General features: G+C 39.1%; 1 protein-coding gene and 1 long non-coding RNA gene across 2 annotated transcripts in view; one reads left to right on the forward strand and one right to left on the reverse strand.

Moving 5' to 3' along the window:
• Positions 1–7,369: 7,369 nt before the first annotated feature.
• The window catches only part of LOC130607032 (collagen alpha-1(XXVIII) chain-like), a 33,072-nt gene continuing 22,405 nt past the window's right edge, over positions 7,370–18,036 (forward strand). The window contains exons 1-12 of the mRNA XM_057423770.1: positions 7,370–7,459; positions 8,419–8,594; positions 9,399–9,967; positions 11,657–11,677; positions 13,107–13,166; positions 13,687–13,740; positions 14,043–14,087; positions 14,891–14,917; positions 15,776–15,820; positions 16,456–16,500; positions 17,119–17,172; positions 17,490–17,558. Of these exons, the coding sequence (XP_057279753.1) occupies positions 8,435–8,594; positions 9,399–9,967; positions 11,657–11,677; positions 13,107–13,166; positions 13,687–13,740; positions 14,043–14,087; positions 14,891–14,917; positions 15,776–15,820; positions 16,456–16,500; positions 17,119–17,172; positions 17,490–17,558 (1,149 nt within the window). The 5' untranslated portion in view covers positions 7,370–7,459; positions 8,419–8,434. The remainder of the gene's footprint in view (positions 7,460–8,418; positions 8,595–9,398; positions 9,968–11,656; positions 11,678–13,106; positions 13,167–13,686; positions 13,741–14,042; positions 14,088–14,890; positions 14,918–15,775; positions 15,821–16,455; positions 16,501–17,118; positions 17,173–17,489; positions 17,559–18,036) is intronic.
• Positions 13,655–14,899, reverse strand: LOC130607033 (uncharacterized). The gene is made up of 2 exons (XR_008974139.1): positions 14,830–14,899; positions 13,655–14,150 (listed from the first exon to the last, which is right to left on the reverse strand). It is a non-coding gene; the product is annotated as an uncharacterized LOC130607033 (long non-coding RNA).

Genomic DNA, 18,036 nt, shown 5'->3' on the forward strand with positions numbered 1-18,036 from the left:
CTTCTCAACCGTCTTCTGTAATGCCTTCACTAAAGTCCTCTAAGTCAGACACAAAATAAGGTGGTGAGCTTAAGTTTTAAGGCTAAAAAGCAAGATCCAGCTGGCTCAGTGCTCAAAATAGTTAATAGACAGGATTAAATGCTGCCTACTGCTGTCTGTTGTATCTTGCAACACCACTCAATTGCATTTCATTAAGCTCTCAACTTGCCAAGCTAAAATACAGACTCCTTCTGCACTAATGTGTACCTACATGTAAAAACATATTTATGGAGCATGCAACAGGCACACCTAAAGGAAAAAGCCATTTGAACACCATATAGAATGGATGAACCGATCAGCGTTCCTCCTAATAGAAGCAATTCTATGTTGTTTACATTCTACAAGTTTTCAATTACATGTTTAAACAAACTCATCTTTTTAAAAACTTCTGAATGAGGTAGTTTTGCTAATTTATGAGACTTGAAAACCTACCATGGCTCCAGCTACAAGGAAACGGTGTGCAACAGAGCTGATGTTTCACACAGGGAGCACTGATGGGTTTGATATGGACACCTACTGGCATTCAGATGCCACCAGCCTTCTTGCCAAGCTGTAAATAATGGCACCAGCTCTGTCAGGAGCAGCAGTGGCAGCTGCATCCCCAGGGTGGGAGACACAAGGGCATCCCAGGAGGACAGCAGAGCAGGGCCTCACAGCCAGTGCCCACTCTCCCCAGCCAGAGTGTCAGCCACCTCTATGGAGACATGATAGGACATCAACCACAGGTCAGCATGTCCAGGCAGGGCTGTGGCAGACCCAGTGACCAACATCCCACAGCACCACTAGAGCTAAGACTGATGGCCTCAAGCTGAGCTGAAATGGAGTCTCGGACCCATGGGCAAGGACTTGGTTAGGGATAGCAGGGGAGGCAGGTCAGGACAATTAAAGCTTATTAGTGTATTAAGGGCTCTGAGTGCTCATTTACTAGCCCAATACTACTGTGAACTCAGAGTCTAATGCATACTTTTATGAGCACTTTATACAATCTGCAGGTCAAAAGATGCAAATTCTGGCATTTATGCAAGCTTAGCATTACACTGATGTCATAGTTTAAGCCCAGCTGGTAAGCACCACACAGCCATTCTCTCATTACCCGCTGCCTGATACCCAGCCTGGCCCGAGCAGCAATCTGGGCCTTCTGGGTAACTGTGGTATGGAATACCCCTTTGACTAGTTTGGGTCAGTGTTCAGTGAGCTTCCGCCTCACTTCTTGTGACCCTCCTCACTGGCAGAGCATGAGAGACTGAAAAGTCCTTGATAGGGATAAGTGCTGCTTAGCAACAACTAAAATCATTGGTGTGTTATCAGTGTTGTTCTCAGACTAAAGCCAAAACATAGCAATGCACCAGCTACTAGGAGGAGAAAAATAACTGTTACAGATGAACCCAGGACAACTAACAACAATGGCTGCAAGGTAAATGTTTGTGGTTTTATAACACTATAAATAATTGCCTGTTAGAAAGACAAAATCTTATTCCCGATACTAAAAGCATTACAACTTCAGAACTGTATGGAACTCAAATTTTCTATCAAATACCATTTTAATTTGCAAAATACTGTGTACTACATACAGCAATATGCTTTAACTTGCCAAATATATTTCCAGCAGAGTAATTCCTCTTCCAGTTATCAGACAATATCTTCTCTAAATGTGCTGGGTGAGATTAAGGCATGTGCTTTTTACTCCGACTCTATCAAAATATGTGAGCTTCCACTCCTGAAAAACATAATTCCTGTATTTAAAAAGGAATAGTCTAAGAGAGTTTTGTGTTGCTAATTAAGTTATCCTGCTGTTGAAAATCAGGCAGGTGGAAGAAAATGGCTGTGCAAAGTACACCTTACAGTAGGAAGTAACTGAGATGCAATAGTAAATTCAAAAGAATTACTTGTCTAAGTACATTTACATTGGCATCAATGTAGCAAATAAAATTATTGAGATTTGGTTTAGGTTTCATTTTAAGAGTATTCTTGATCTAGTTAAATGTTCAATATTATCAAGTGTTCAGTCAAATATTTAGTATGTTAAAAGTATATCTGTACCCTTTCATTTATATGCTTTCATTCCCTTGTTAGGCAGAATGCTACAAATACTTTTGAAAATAACTCTTATTCATGTATAGATGTGTTTACATACTTCGGCTGTAAGGTAGAAAATATCTCCTAGTGAGGGAAACTATAAATGAAAGGAGAACTATTAGAATAAAAGTAGAAGTAAGTAGATATTTTCAAAACAAACCAAGAGTGAATATAGTGATATCACACACAGACAGATTATGAATATTTACTTAACACCAAAATGCTCAGAGTGAGCTTTTGGCAGTATTGTATATAGACAAAATAGGCAAGCACTGAAGTCAGGCTTCTCCCTTCTGTGCCGTGTTAGGGTTTAAGTTTTCTCACTGCATGCCCAGAAAAATGTTGCAGAAGAGCAATATTAAAACCAGGGAAAATGGAGAGCCAGATTCATACCAGCTGCAAAAGAGAAGGCCATGTTTACCACTCCAGTCCCAAAGAATAATTAAAATCTTTGCCATCAAGGACTGTGCTTACATTTTCCATTGCACAATAAAGCTGATTTGCTTTGATCAGCTCTTACAGACTACATGCTGAAGATTTGTACCAAAAACCAAAGGCAAAATCCTGTCCTTTCTGGAATGAATAGTTACATCACTACCTTTGAATACACCAAGATTTCATTATAGGTTTTTATGAGGCTGTGCTGTTAAGAGATCATTTTCATATACAATAATCAGGTTTTGTCACAGAACATAGGTCCACATTAAAAACATTTTAAAACTGCAGCAGTAACAGTTAATAAAGAAGAATCAATTTCTAAGGACTTACCATACCAAGCTGACTGTTCAGCCTGAATCCTGAATTGTCAAATCCGCTAGAACACATTTTGGAGTCAAAAGGTAAAGTACAGTTTTGTACTTTATCCTTCTTCAATTACAATCATCAAAAGTTTTGTAATGCTTTGACTTTTTTAAGTTTTCCAGTTCGATTACTTTGAACTTCTGAACTGTTTTTTCTAAAATTCATATGTGTGATAAAACTTACAGGACTGTGAACCCCATTCTTTATAACATTGCTCTTTAATATCAGGATTCAAAAATACTGTAAATAGTGTGCTTTCATTATTTTACAAGTTCAAGTCAGGTACGTTTTTGTTTCTTCTGGGCACTTTGGTCATGTACTGACGTGTGTAGTATAATGAAATAAACAGTCTTGAAATACCATTACAACATGATGCAGTCAGGTTAAATGGTCAAGACTATCTTGAGGCCATGAAACACTAGAAGAAGATTGTGTGAAATGTGTGTTATTTTTAACAGTTCACAGCAGACAAGATATGTGCATTATTCACATTGAGGTGGCAAAAACCTGGAAACACATTTCAGAAGCATCATTTCAAGCTCTTTGTGACAAAAAAAATTACCATCAGAGCAAAGGAAAATCAGAAGCATATTCTGTCTGCTTCATACTACTCCAGAAAACAGACTCCCTGGTTGTTGAGTATTCTTTTAGCATATAGAAATATTCAGTGATATTTTGCCAGCTATGCTGGTTCATGATTACTCCATCTCCAGTCCTTTCACAGGCTTGTTGGACAGCTGAAGAAGGACTAGTCAGGGCTCCGTCACATTCTAGTGACATGGTATCATGCTAGAAGACATTGTTAATCCATTTTATCAGAAATTACTCAAAGCTTCTCAGTAATGTACTGAATTTTGCTAAAACAATTAGCAGTTGAGCCAGACCAGGCTGTAAGAGGCACCCAGAGAGGGGATGTACAGATGAAGAGAGTACCAGGAAAGATGTTTGGAACTGTCCAGAAGTGACAGTGAGGGCTGTTGCTAACAAGAGAGGTCATGCTACACTGTGGCAGCTGGCATCTGTAAACCCTAAATCTTCCTTCATTGTCCCTTCAAAGTGGCCTTGCAACCTCCTACAGCTCTGAAGCTGTCACTACATAGGCAATGATAACAGCAGTGACAAAAGGGTGTAATATCATAGAATCACAGAATAGTTAGGGTTGGAAAGGACCTTAAGATCATCTAGTTCCAACTCCCCTTCCACAGGCAGGGACACCTCACATTAAACCATGCCACCCAAGGCTCTGTTCAACCTGGCCTTGAACACTGACAGGGATGGAGCATTCACAGCTTCCTTGGGCAACCCATTCCAGTGCCTCACCACCCTCACAGTAAAGAACTTCCTCCTCATATCCAATCTAAACTTCCCCTGTTTAAGTTTGAACCCATTACCCCTTGGTCCTATCACTGCAGTCCCTAATGAAAAGTCCCTCCCCAGCATCCCTATAGGCCCCCTTCAGATACTGGAAGCTGCTATGAAATCTCTATGCAGCCTTCTCCAGGCTGAACAGCCCCAACTTTCTCAGCCTGTCTTCATAGAGGAGGTGCTCCAATCCCCTGATCATCCTCGTGGCCCTCCTCTGGACTTGTTCCAACAGTTCCATGTCCTTTTTATGTTGAGGACACCAGAACTGCACACAATACTCCAAGTGGGGTCTCACAAGAGCAGAGTAGAGGGGCAAGATCACCTCCTTTGACCTGCTGGTCACGCTTCTTTTGGTGCAGCCCAGGATATGGTTGGCTTTCTGGACTGTGACTGCACACTGTCGCCTCAAATCGCTTTGGTTTCCCTTCTTAACAGTGCTTAAACACACTCAGTCACAGAAAGAGTGTATCTTTCTACATGATATCTCTACTCATGGTTCTAAAATTATATGAAATTCCCTTTGGCTGAGTATAGCCTATTTAGCCATTGTTTTAAATAGCCGTCACATGCCCCTTTGTTCTTTGAAAAAAATGTTAGGCCTCATTTTTCAGATTGAAATGCTGAGATCAGATAGCTGAGAACTCTTGGATTTCAGTGATGCAAAAAATCTTGAGATCTGGATATGCAGTAATATTTGTGACCTCAGTTTCTGTTGATGCAATTATATCATAGCCTTTATATTCATTTCAGTATTTGACTCCTGCAAAGATTACCAACTGGTATCATGTTGGAAGCATATGTGACCTTGGGTACCTGGGCTCAACTTGGTCAACTAAATACACAAGTCTGTAGAGTCATCTCCCAGAGACATCTGAGATACTTAAATATGTTTAAATATCAGGTGAATAGAAATGGATTTCTGTGCTGAAGCATCTGATGTCTAGGTTCCTTAAGACAAAATATGGAACTTTTTTCCCTAAAAAAAAAAACCAATAAAGAATTCTAGCAATAACTTTATAACATTTAAATGACAGGGTGAATGTTCCTAATCATGGTTTTCAAGACACTTACTCTATTTTAAAAATGCATACAGTGTAATGCCATTAGAACGTTAAATAAGCAGTTGCTAAAGTTTGTAGTAAATGAGGCAGGAAAGCTTGCTGTTAATTTTTACCTTTAGGAGTTATATTAAATGCACCAATGCATTTATATTTTACATTGGTATCATGTATGTTTTGATAAACTGTCACCATGAGAACAGTGCAGGTATCGAGAACATCACAACTTCAGAAGATTGCAAGTCTAGAAGTGTACGGTATGGTATGTCACATACCTGGAATTCTGGACAGAATAATACCATGCATCCCACAAAACAGGTATAAAAATGTGGAGGCCCCACTAAGCTTTTAAAATTGCACCTGGAAAAAAAAACCCTAAAAATTATCCTAAGGGTAAACACCATTCATCAATAAAAGAAAATACCCTGAAGCCAAGAACTTGCTGCTAAACATACAAGCAGAATAGTTTTTAATTAGGGAATTACTGCCAGCTATGTTTTAAGGTAGGAATTAGCAGTAAAAATGAAAGAATGACAATGTTTTGCTTATGGAGGGCACATAATCCCAGCCATAGTCAACATGCTTTTTCTTGCTAGAATTAGATTTTTTATCAGTATGATTTAGGGGCTATGTGAGATTTATTATATCTATTTCAGTTAAACATTGACTTGTTCATATTCCCTAAAGGGCAAAAAAATGCCTTTTCATTCCTTGCCATAATAAAAATCATCTAAATATGTCAGTGTAAGCATAGAAAAATAAAAGTGGCTGAAGAGAAATAAGAATCAGTTCTTCCCACCCTTGAAAAAGATTCTTTCATAGCTGTAACTGTGGCATAACTAGCTGTATCTGAGCTAGTTCACCTTAGGTAGGGATGAGCAGCCATACAATATGCAGATCTGTGCTTCAGCCTTCCCAGTTCACCAATTTAGCACTAATTATATCTAGCAAAGATGGAAAATAGAAAACAGGGTTAGAATCATAGCAGATGGCTTCAGCATCCAGCTGCATTGTCCTACTAGTCCCTCCCACCTATTTAATTTGAAGCCAAAGCTATATCCTTTCCTCACAGTCACTTCTGCCTCCTTGGCTGTGACTGTCCTAAGTCGGCTGAGCAGGTGGACACTTAAGATGGAAAGGCAGACAGCAGTTAACACTGGGGCTTCTTAGTGTGCATGTAGCTGGAAAATGATGGGTCCACAGTAAACAAAACAAACAAACAAAAATATGTAGGTATTTTTGTGAAAAAGAGCAACTTGTTTAGTGTGTTCATTTGTAATGCAAAACCTTTCCAAGGATATTTGAAGAATTAGGTGACAAGCAGCAAATGCTGGTAAAAGACACAGCCTTCTGGATCCATAGCCATCTAGCTTAGATTTTGAAGGCAGCATACTATGTGCCAGTCCTTGTTCTCTACCTTTTTCAGGCTTTGAAATAATTGGTGTGACACAAAAGCTTGGAGAAACTGTACAGCTTTCAGAATGCTCAGTTGTTTTTTGATGTCCTCACAGTGGGCAATCTCACCAGCAACTGACATTTTAGTTGGCCCAGTCCATGGGACAGTAAATATCTTTCTACTCCAGCAATAGTGGGAATCTGTCTTTAGGTCTGAAAGAGATCCTCCAGACATGGGCTGCTACAATGATAATGAAAGCATGATACCTAGTACCAAAAGCTGCCATGCTAAAGCATGACAGTTGCGCACAAGTATAGGGGTGAAAGATGTGTGGTAGTGATTAAAGAGTGACCACAACTGGGCTGGTGTGTAGGGAAGTCTGCTGGGGTGAGAACAGTCCTCTTGCATACATGTGCAAGTACAGATGAGGATTTCTTGAATGGCTGTGGGGTACAAAACCTAGGATGCATGTGCATAGCCTGGGGAAGAAGAGAGGAGTGGGTGGGAGTTGAGAAGGGGGAGCCAGGACTGCTGTTCTTCCCCTTTCTCTGTGCCTCTGTCTGCTGGCTCCTCCTGACACATGATACCGATTCTCAGAGGAGCTTGGAGCCCAACTTCTCCCTCCTTTCTTCACAGAACATCTGGCACAGGGACAGCGCAGCTGCCAGCAAGCCCAGGGCAGCATCCTGCATATCCACAGAGCCTTCTGCTTATGAACATCAAGGTAAGAACCCCCTGTACTCTCAGTGTCTGTGGGCACTAGAATTCCTGCCCTAAACCAGTAGAAGCTGAGAAACCTTGCAGATACGGCTGTGTTAGGGACTTCCATGAGATACTCACTTCTGGCAGGTTCATTCGTGCCACTGAGTTGCCTTTTTGCTGTGTGTTGTGCTTTTCTAGGGAGACCTTGCAGTGAACTGCATGAAACCTTAGTGGGGCTGGACTGACTTGTCAATCCCTGAGCAGCCTGTGAGCTGCTTCGGGTGTGTCTGTGAGGCCAGGACAAACATCTGTCCCTGCAGAAGGGAGCCTGCCTTGCAGGTAGCTGTGGAGCCTACATGTCTCCAGGGCAGTGCCGCAGGTACTGCCTGGGCAGCAATCTCTGACCGTTCCTCTGGAGGACTGCTGAGGACAGGGGGACTGTGACAGCAAGACGTATGCATGACACTCAGTTCTTAAGTAAAGAGAATAGGGGAAAACTTGTGTCTGCTTCTGTACTGCCTCTGTACCTCCTTCTCTCCATGCCAGCTCTGGAAAAAGTAGATGTAAAATAGAGCCACCCCTATGAATGACACTTGGGATTCACACTGCATCCACATGGGCACAGTCAAGGTTAAGGATTCCAAGAAGGGCTGGTTGTACAACTAACCAGCTACCAGGCAGTGAGAGAGAACTGAAGTGTGTTTGCAAAATGTCTGTCAGCAGTTTGTCATGTGCTAGAACGATATGCAGAGTGCTTGAAAACCACCCCAGTATGTCTTTGCTTATTATTTATTACATATTTTGGAAAAGATCTTACCAAAAGAAAATAAAATCAGCTGGGTTTTAAGGACTATATTTTAAAATACAGCCTGCTAAGCAACCTGTCGAAGAAAGGTTGCTTAGCTGCAAAATAAAAGCAAAATGAAATGTTTTATTTCCCTTGTACTGCTGTACTTCTGTATTATTATTTGTGTCATTTAGGAAACAAACCAAACAAATGATGTTCTTCAGATTCTGGTGGCTTTTGTGGATACTTGAACACCATGAGTTTTTAGCAGAAAATCTCAGGGAAGAAAAAAGATATGGATTGAGAAGAACAAAACCTAAACACTTTCTGTCAAATACTGTAGAAAAATATCCCAGCCCAAGTGATCAAGGTGAATATTGTCATTTTAAAACAGTGTGGTTTGGTTCCCTCCTCTCCCACCCCTTCCCCTTCTCTCTCCCCTCCTCCCTCCCTCCACCCGATTCATTTATTTGGATTCTGGACTACGTGGCCCTTTAAGATATTGCTTATAATCAGCCAGACTCACCTCATCCTACATTTTCACATGCCTTATTTTTGCACTTTTGTCTTTCTACTCCCATCTTTCTCATCCCCTTTTATGTATCCCAGAAAAAGAGATTGCTCTGGGGCTTTACTGTGGTATGGCTGATAACCTCTTGTTGTCAATAGCCCATATAACTGTATGCCTATAGAAGTAATGTCAGTAGTTCAGAAAATTAATGCTCTGCAGATCCTACTTCTGAAAACTTCTATGTCACTGTGTCAGTATCAGGGACAAAATCTAGGTCCAACAAATTACATTCCAGTGTCTTATTCAGTAAGATTCATTTTCCTGTAGATGACTTCCACCTTCCCAGTCCTCATCCTGGTAGGATATTCAGTGAAATATCAGGCAAGAGGACATAATGAATATCTAAAACCATTACAACACTCCTCATTTTATACTACATGACATAACCTCACCTTCAGTTTCTTATTCCCTGGGGCATCTGTTCTGAAGCAAATTCCTCAGCCTCGATATGCTCTATCTCCATGAGGGTCTCACATCTGTGATGACAGATGTTTAAAATAATTTCACTCACAATTTTGAAGCCTGAAATACATGTAAGGGTAGGGGTAGAATGTGGTTTAGTATGAAATCACTCCACTCACCTACCTCCCCTATTTATTCTAGATGAAGACTGCATTCTGGAAATCTCTTTTTTACTGGACAGCTCCGAAAGTGCTAAGGATTATAACCATGAACAGCAGAAAAAATTTGTACTGGAAACCGTAGACAGAATGAAAAGTCTGCAGCTTAGTTCTGGACGTACCCTTAGCTGGAGGATGGCCTTACTCCAGTACAGCAGCACTGTTTTCATAGAGCAAACTTTCCATGACTGGAAGGGTCCTGAAGCATTCAAATCCCACCTTGCTCCCATCACCTACATAGGTCATGGCACCTACACAACTTATGCTATAACTAACCTCACACAACTCTACATGACTGAAGGGACTCCGGGTAGTGTTAAAGTAGCTGTGCTGTTCACTGATGGAGTGGACCATCCGAGAAACCCAGATATTTTTGCAGCTATAGCTGATGCTAAACACCAAGGAATTGTATTTTTCACAATGGGAATGACCAGAGTGGCTGAGGAGGTCAGCAATGCTGCCAAGCTCCGGCTCCTGGCCAGTGTCCCAGCATCCAGGTTTGTTTTCAACCTTCAGGAGAAAGAAACTGTGGAAAAGATTGTCAAAGAAATGGTATGTATGAGAAAGAATTTTAAAGAGTTACAGGATCATATGTGTATGCTCTTACTTCCAATATTTTGGAATGCTTATGCTATTGAAGAAACCTGTACCTTTTAAATGTTAAAGTAGCCCACCTGTTAACAAGACCACTGTGCCAAAGTACAGGTTTCATTTCTGTCCCCAGCATTCAGATTTTGCCAGCCAAAATATTTGAAGTTGGAACCGAAATTAGGTTTCAGAAGACTTGCTGTGAAGTTATTTATATTTCTGTTTTTCCTCCCAATAAAGGTATTTTAAATCCCCTTTCTTAAAAAATATAAACAAAAAACAACAACAATTTTTGGCATCCCGGTGCTTTCTTCTGTAGGAAGTAGAAATGTGACGTTGCCTTTTGTACCAAAAATTGCAGCTCTTGCATAAGTGAAAATAAATTCATAGCCCTTAATAGAGATATGTCAATTTAGATAAAATCTGAACTTGGTGATAGCCGTCTTTAAATTTTCATGGAAAGCCTACCACATAATAAGGAGGAAATGTTTAAATTGAGCTTGAAGTTTTGCTTGGGTGCTTCTTTTCTGCATATGAACTTAATTTATAAAAAATATTCCCTGGCAAGTATAGAGAATACAGTCATCTTCTAGCTTGTAGATCTGGTGACACAAGCTGCAGATGAAGTCCTAATCTGAGCATTCACAGAAATATAAAATACCAGGAGACTCCTTTATCTGGAGACTTCTGCAGTGAAACTGACACATAAGTATCATACAGGCTCATACAGATCTTGAGCATGTACACAAGCTGGTCTTCCTGTTTGCCCTGCACTGCAGCAGTCTGCCACTCTGCAGAACTGTTGCATTGGTTTTCCTGCATATCACCCTTCCCTTCTTCTCTAGTATTACCATTGCTTTCTGTATGACAGCAACCACCTCGCGAGTGTCTAAACACCCTTTATTTTACCTGTTCGAAACAGGCCGTTACAAGTTCTTGCTTTTGAGAATATGGGTGCTGTCTGATTTAAATAATGGTTTTGGCATAATATATGTGTATACATGTGACTTCTAGAGATTTGCATTGTGTTGCTGCTCATCAACATGTTTATGTCCTCTCAAGAGACTACATCAGTTGTATGAAGTGGGGGGAATGCATTCTATGTGGGTGTTTCAGCTGTAGAGATCTAAAAACTAACAGCTAATTCAATGATAACTTTATACAATCACTGTTAAAGCCAAAGCTTTTCTAAGGTTCTCATTTTGTGTGTTTGCCTGATAGTATGCTTAGAAGAGCTTCTGATTTTTGCAAGTGTAGAGTGTGTATCATTTACTTCTACTAGAGAGCTGCTGCTATTCAGGACTTTGGAAACAATGTAGTTTCTGGGTTCCCATGTACCTGCCACAGGTACTATGTTGGCTTAGGTCTGTTCACCATTGTAGTTTTAGCAAATGAGAATGGCTGGACAAGGGGAGTCAGTGATTTGTGCAGTCAACAATCTATAATAGGAATTTAATGCTTTTAATTATTTTCTAGGATGGAGAGATTGCTAGAATGTTTCTCAGAAATCGAAACTTAATTAATGTTAGTTAATATGTTGTTTAATTAACTAGTTGCTGAAGCAATTTATTTTACAATCTTTTAGTGTCCTTTCTGTAGAGCTGGATTATGACTTTAAGTTTCTAATGTTGCTTTGAATATCTGTCTTTACAGAAAGATCTCTCTGAGGAAGAGGTAAGTTGTTTTGTTTGGTTTTTTTCCTGTACAGATCTACTGCTTAATACAGACATTTACAATTATACGGAAATATAATTCAGGAAAACTGATAGTTCAGGAACTTGGTGAAATATTGAGTCTAATGCGATTGCCTTCAAGTAAAACATGCTTTTGCATTTACAGGACAGAGCTTTGATTTCCTACCCTAATGTCATTTACTTTCCCTCCTAATTTTCAAAGTTGAAAAAGAACAATGAGTGAGCATTCAGGTTAGCAATAATTTGCTGATATGTCTTGGCACATCATCCAACAGACTCAGTGGATAAGAAAACATGACACAGAGCTGAATGTGGTGCAGGTCTGGCCCATAATGCTCTTCCTAACAGAGTTTTAAAAAAGGAAGAAACTCGAAAAATCTCAACCATTGCACTTTTCCAGTTTGTCCACACTGTGTCACCCTGCCTGCAGCCACTGATAGGTCTAGCTGCCATTTTGGGATAAAAGATTAACTTTAAAGTTAATTTTCCTTTTAAAGATGTTAGTCCTACTTCAGGTACAGTTATCTCGGACAAAGACTGTTCTGATGAGCAGCTCAAAGAATCTGGTAAATATTCTGAGTGTTTGCAAAACTTAAAGCATTTTATTTTTTATTCATTTCCACTGGCATGTTGATTTTTGTCAGAACAAATGCTGAAGTAGCAAGACATTCAGTGCTGTCATTGCAAAACAAATTGTTACTAATTGTGATATTCAAGTAAGAATGATATTTAAACCCTTCAAGACATCTAGTGGAAGTTTAATAAATAATAAAACCAAAACTAGAAACAACATTGCTTATTCCTCCTCCAAAAATTACCCCAGCATCTGTAATAATTCTGTATTCTGTAATGGTTTTAAAGTTTCAAAAAGATCCTACATACCATAATGATGTCTGAGACACATGACAGTAGAGATGGCAGAAGAAAAAGAACAATTATAAACTGTTACAATGAATTAATTGCATTAACTAGATAAAACTATACAGCCCTAACATGTTTTGTTTATAGATCAAGCTAGAGCTAAACTGTGATCTATCCTACATATAGCGAAGTGGAACAAGGATGTAAGATGTTCTCTTACCCCATTGTCTTGGCTATCTCTACAGTGACTAGTAGTCAAACCAAATCTATAGCCATAGACACAGCACACCAATAAATTAACCTTGTGAATAATTTGGAGGTAAAGCCATTACCAACATGACTGAAATTTCAAGACTAGGAATGATACGGATTTTTGGATGGCGTGTAGGAGACCACGTTCCTCATGAGTGGTAAACTGACAGTTGAAAGATTTCTGTAAAATATGTAAATATAACCATGTCATTACATACAGTAACTTAAAAGCAATGTTCATGTGTTTTCTATCCTTTCTATTAAAATGTGCTGATTTGGACTATTTTCATTCAAAGTGTCCCCAGGCTGCCACATGTAACTGTGAGAAGGGGGAAAGAGGCCTTCCTGGTCCTGCTGTAAGTAGCTGTCATTTCTCAAATAACTGATAAACATTGTAAATCAAAATTTATTTGATTATTGTATTCTTTTTTTAGGAAATTATTTGAACCCAAATCCTGAGACATCAAAAGTTGAATGTTCAATGCTAGTTACATTGCATAGAAGTGCTACACCAATAGGAAATCCACAGAGAGACCTGAGAATGTCATCAGATGCTCCTGAAAATAGCAGTGTGATATGCTGAGCTGAGCCTCTCCTTTTAGCCACAGCAGTTCAAAAGGCAGGAAGGAGCAACTTTCCTGTATGGAACAGTAATTCACCTGTTATTCACAATGAGACAACCAGACCAGGTGGATCTAACTAGGCCCAAATCAAACATTAATATCTGAGAAGCTCTCAAAAAGCTCTCTTACAAGAGTGAGAGCAAGAGGCTAAAGCAAATAACCTAAATATAAAAAAAAAAAGTGTATATATTGTAAAACAAAATTAGTTGGCTAACGTATCAGAATTTTGTTACTTTTATTTCATTGTTTTCAGGGTAAAAAGGGTCGCACTGGTGATGATGGAGCTCCAGGCCTGAAAGGAACAAAGGTAATGTGATTTTTCAGGTTTAGGAGAAAGAGTTGGTACTTCATTAATATGAAAAGACTATCCTAATAGTGCCCATGTACTTTCCACCTGTGAGTGTTTTGAACATCACCTACACCCTTTTGCTATAGTAAAGACTAAGATTCTTTACAAATTAAAAGCTTATATATAATGTGTAAAATCATCAAACGGTAAAAAGAGGGAGCTGGTATGCTGCCTGTACTGCAATGAGGTATCTACTCAGTTAATCAGGACAATACAATCTTATACTTATTTCACTGATCTTGATGTTGGATTATTCATAGGGGGAGCCAGGTCTCAATGGAATTCCAGGACGAGATGGAATAGAGGTAAAAGAAGATTTTTTACCTTCTTCTCCCATGAGCAGTTAGTGTTCCTTCAAGGCAAAACACCTTTTTTAAAAAAGATTAGAATTCATTATGGTTTACCAGCTAATGATTCATTAACACTAGACAGGAAAACATTATCATTGCTTAAAGAAAAGAAATAATTCCTTCTTATAAGAGTGATCTAGAAAATGCTCTCTAATAATGCATAGTGGCTCCTAAAAAGTGTGAAAAGCTGTGATATAATAATCTAAGAACATTAATAATAATCTAAGAACATTACAGAAATGGACACTCTGCCTGCATCTTTTTGGGTCAGTTTAAATTTTTCATTTGGCAAATAAAGAATCCAGTGTGTCATGGCAATGAAAAGAATTGAAAAAATACATTTAAGGAAGTAACTGTAGGACTGTAGTAACTGTAGGACCAGCCACTTAGTGCTTAACTCTGAATTCATTCACACATGAATCACCCTATTTTTTATTTTCTTATCTATTCACTACATCCTTTTTAATTTTTCTTGCTTTCTTATGTGAGCATGTTCCTCACTAAGAAGGAAATATGAACTCTAGTTGATCTGTTTTTACATGATCAAAACCCCTGACTAAGATTGTTCACACATAAAACACATCTATCATGACTAGTAGCTGCAGTATTTAGAGTCATATTACTATGTTTATCAGAGATCATTTTCAGTACGTTAAAGGCTTCTAGACAGTAGAATGTTAGTAGTGCAAATACTCACATGCTTACATTTGGGTTATATATCCTCACAACCTGCTTTGCTTTTTTTTTTATTTTCCCAGGGGAAATCTGGATATAAAGGAGAGAAGGTACTACTCTGTCCTGGGTTCAGCAGTAGCAGTCATGTTTCTCCTCCTTGGTAGCTGGTGTAGTGCAGTGTTTTGACTTTCAGCTCGGGAACAGAGCTGATAACAATGATGTTTTGGTTTGGCCAAGGACTTTGTGAGCCTCATGCTCTGCCAGGGGGGAGGGGAAGCCAGGAGGAAGCAGAGACAGGACACCTGACCCAAACTGACCAAAGAGCTATTCCATACCACAGCACGTCATGCCCGGGATGTAACTGGGAGTTACCCGGAAGGGCTGGGAGACTGCAGGGTCGGAGGAGGTATCGGTCGGTGCTTGGTTGGGCTTGGGGGGCGAGTTATCGGTCGGCTGGTGCTGAGGTGTTGTATTCTCTCCCTTGTTATTTCCTTTATCATTATTATCATTGGTGGTAGCAGTAGTGATTTGTGTTATACCTTAGTTACTAAACTGTTCTTATCTCAACCCGTGGGAGTTGCATTCTTCTCAATTCTCCTCTCCATCCCTCCGAGAGCAGGGGGAGGGCAAGAAAGGGGGGGGGAAGTGAGCGAACGAATTACCTGACTGGGTTTAAACCACGACATACTCTTAGTCAGAACTTCTGCTTACACACAGATATTTGATGTTATTACTATTTATTATGTATAGTGCTGTATTTGTTATAAATACCAGTAACGAACAATAACATCATCTTACCAGCTATTGCACAAACTCTAATTAAAGATGTGTTCCTTCCAAAATGAACTTACTGCACAAATGCTATAATATGTTCTGAACAGAAGATCATTTAGGTGTCCAACTAAAGCACCCAAAGAATAAGGGTGATATGCTCAATATACGTCATAAATATTCCTGTTCCTTTCCAGGGTGAAAGAGGTGAATGTGGAATCCCAGGGATAAAAGGAGACAGAGTAAGTAGCCAAAAGGTTGTTACACCTTCAGGAAACACAAACACAGAAAAACGAGTTTCCTCAGTAACAACCATGGTGATAGATTTAAGACAGATATTAATTCCAAGGCTGAGGGAAATTAACATCTGACAGTTTAAGAAAAATAAAGTAAGCCAGGATACCATTTTCAGTAACTTTCTCAGCTCCTTCTATATTTTCATGTGATTCCTCTTAGGGCCCAAACCTAAGCCAGTGTATAACAGTGCTAAAACTCTGCTTGACTTTAACAGAGGCAGAAGACTTCAAGCAGTAAGCAAAGGAAATGAGAGGTGAAAGTGAAATCAAGGTTTCTAACACCAGTCTTCAAGATTTGGTGTGTAATTGCTGTGAATATTTTAAATGAAACAAATAAGTTTAATCCTGTATTACTGGTCCTTGATAATTAACTGTTTATTCTTACTCTGCATTCTGATTACCACATTCAATTTTAAAACTATTTATCCAACACTTGCTGGTTGCTGACCTTCTCTTGATTTTACTTTTTACTTTAATGTAAAGATATCTAAGTAAGATACTTTAGTAAAAAGTTCTCTAAAAGTGGTTTTGACCAAATCAAAATGTACATAAAGGTATCCCTTTTTCCACTTGCCTTTCAGGGTCCGGAAGGTCCAGTAGGCCCCAGAGGAGCAAGAGGGCTACAGGTAAAAAAAGAAAGGAAACTATAAATCAAACAATACCTGGTTCCCTGGGATTCAAAGGTATGAAATAGTACCATACCACAACCATCATAGAATCTTTGAGTCACTGAATTAAGGCATCCAAAATTAATCTTCTTAAACAGCAAAATTAAGAAGAATTTGGAGGAGCAGTCTAGACCAGTAAATCATCCTTATAATTCATTCAGTCTCAAACCCCACAGCAAATGCAGTTCCATAAAAACCAAAATTGCTCGTTTCCCATTTAGTGTCTTAACTATTTCTTTATCTCACAGAAGTATATGGGAACACTAGTATTTTTTCATCCCAGTACTCTTGGACTGAAGGCCCAAGCATTGGGATGTTTCGGTAAATCTTGACTATAGATTACCTTCAATTGCATTCAAATGAAGAGAGAGAAAATTTCTCTCCCCCAGTTACCAGACCCAGCTCCAAGTTAGCTGAGTAACTTAGTCTATATGTGCATCAGAATGGAAAGCTTCAGTTTTGAAATATTTGTAACTCATATTTTCATGCAGACTACATCAAATTAGAAATTGTTTTTCAAGCTGCCATGTTCTAAAAGCTTGAAAAAATCTCATTAAATGCCTTTTGTTTTAATAGGGTCCACAAGGACAGTCTGGAGACCAAGGGCCTGAAGGTCTGCAAGGATCGAAGGCAAGAACTGCATTATTTCTCCTTTCTTAATGTTAAAAGGTATTAATAGTATTAGTATAGCCTCACAACAATAATGCTTTTATCCTTGTACCCCATACCCTTCTTGTAGGGAATGCAGTTTAATGTGACATTGCTAGCAAATCATAAGAAAACCTTTCTTAGAACCTTGTAGAATACAAAGAGTATATGTATACCTTGAAAGTCAGGATACACAAAAAATGAACTTACAACCTGAGTTAAACTGATTTCCATAGACATGGAAATGTTAAACATAAATGTTATAAACAGAACTGTTTATTTTTTCATTCTCTGAAAAGGGTGAAAGAGGTCTCCCTGGGCCACCTGGCTTGCCTGGAGAGACTGGAATAGGACTGCCAGGCCCAAAGGTACAAGCATCTCTCACCTTCTATATTACATGTACTGTAAGGTAAGAATGAAAACCAAAACAGCTGAGAGACTATACTTGCTGGTGATGAGAAAATTTGAGCCTCCAAATGCTGGTTTTGTGGTACTGGGAAGGTATTTTGTATGTTGATCAAAACTTCTTGGGGGGAGGAGGGTGGAAAGTTCATTTTAAGTACGTACTTCAAAGGACTTTTTACAGTAGTTCGTATGCTTGGCATAACTAAGCCAAGCAGTGTATGCCTGAGTAAAATGCATGCACAGTCTGAAACAGAAATTATCCTGTGAAAAATAGGCTTGTTGGTTTGGATGACTGGCATAAGGAGAAAAGCACTATGATAAAAATACTAACTCCTTGGAAATGGACAGTAAGTGATACATGACATACTAGGAATATGATGGGAATAATTAGCCATTTAGATTCAACATTGTCTTCTCTCAATGCAGAATTGAGGCTGTATC

The sequence above is a fragment of the Pezoporus wallicus genome, unplaced genomic scaffold (genome assembly GCF_028554395.1).
Source record: "Pezoporus wallicus isolate ANWC-B61680 ecotype Strahan unplaced genomic scaffold, APGP_CSIRO_Pwel_v1 contig_1181, whole genome shotgun sequence".
Lineage (NCBI taxonomy): Eukaryota > Metazoa > Chordata > Aves > Psittaciformes > Psittacidae > Pezoporus > Pezoporus wallicus.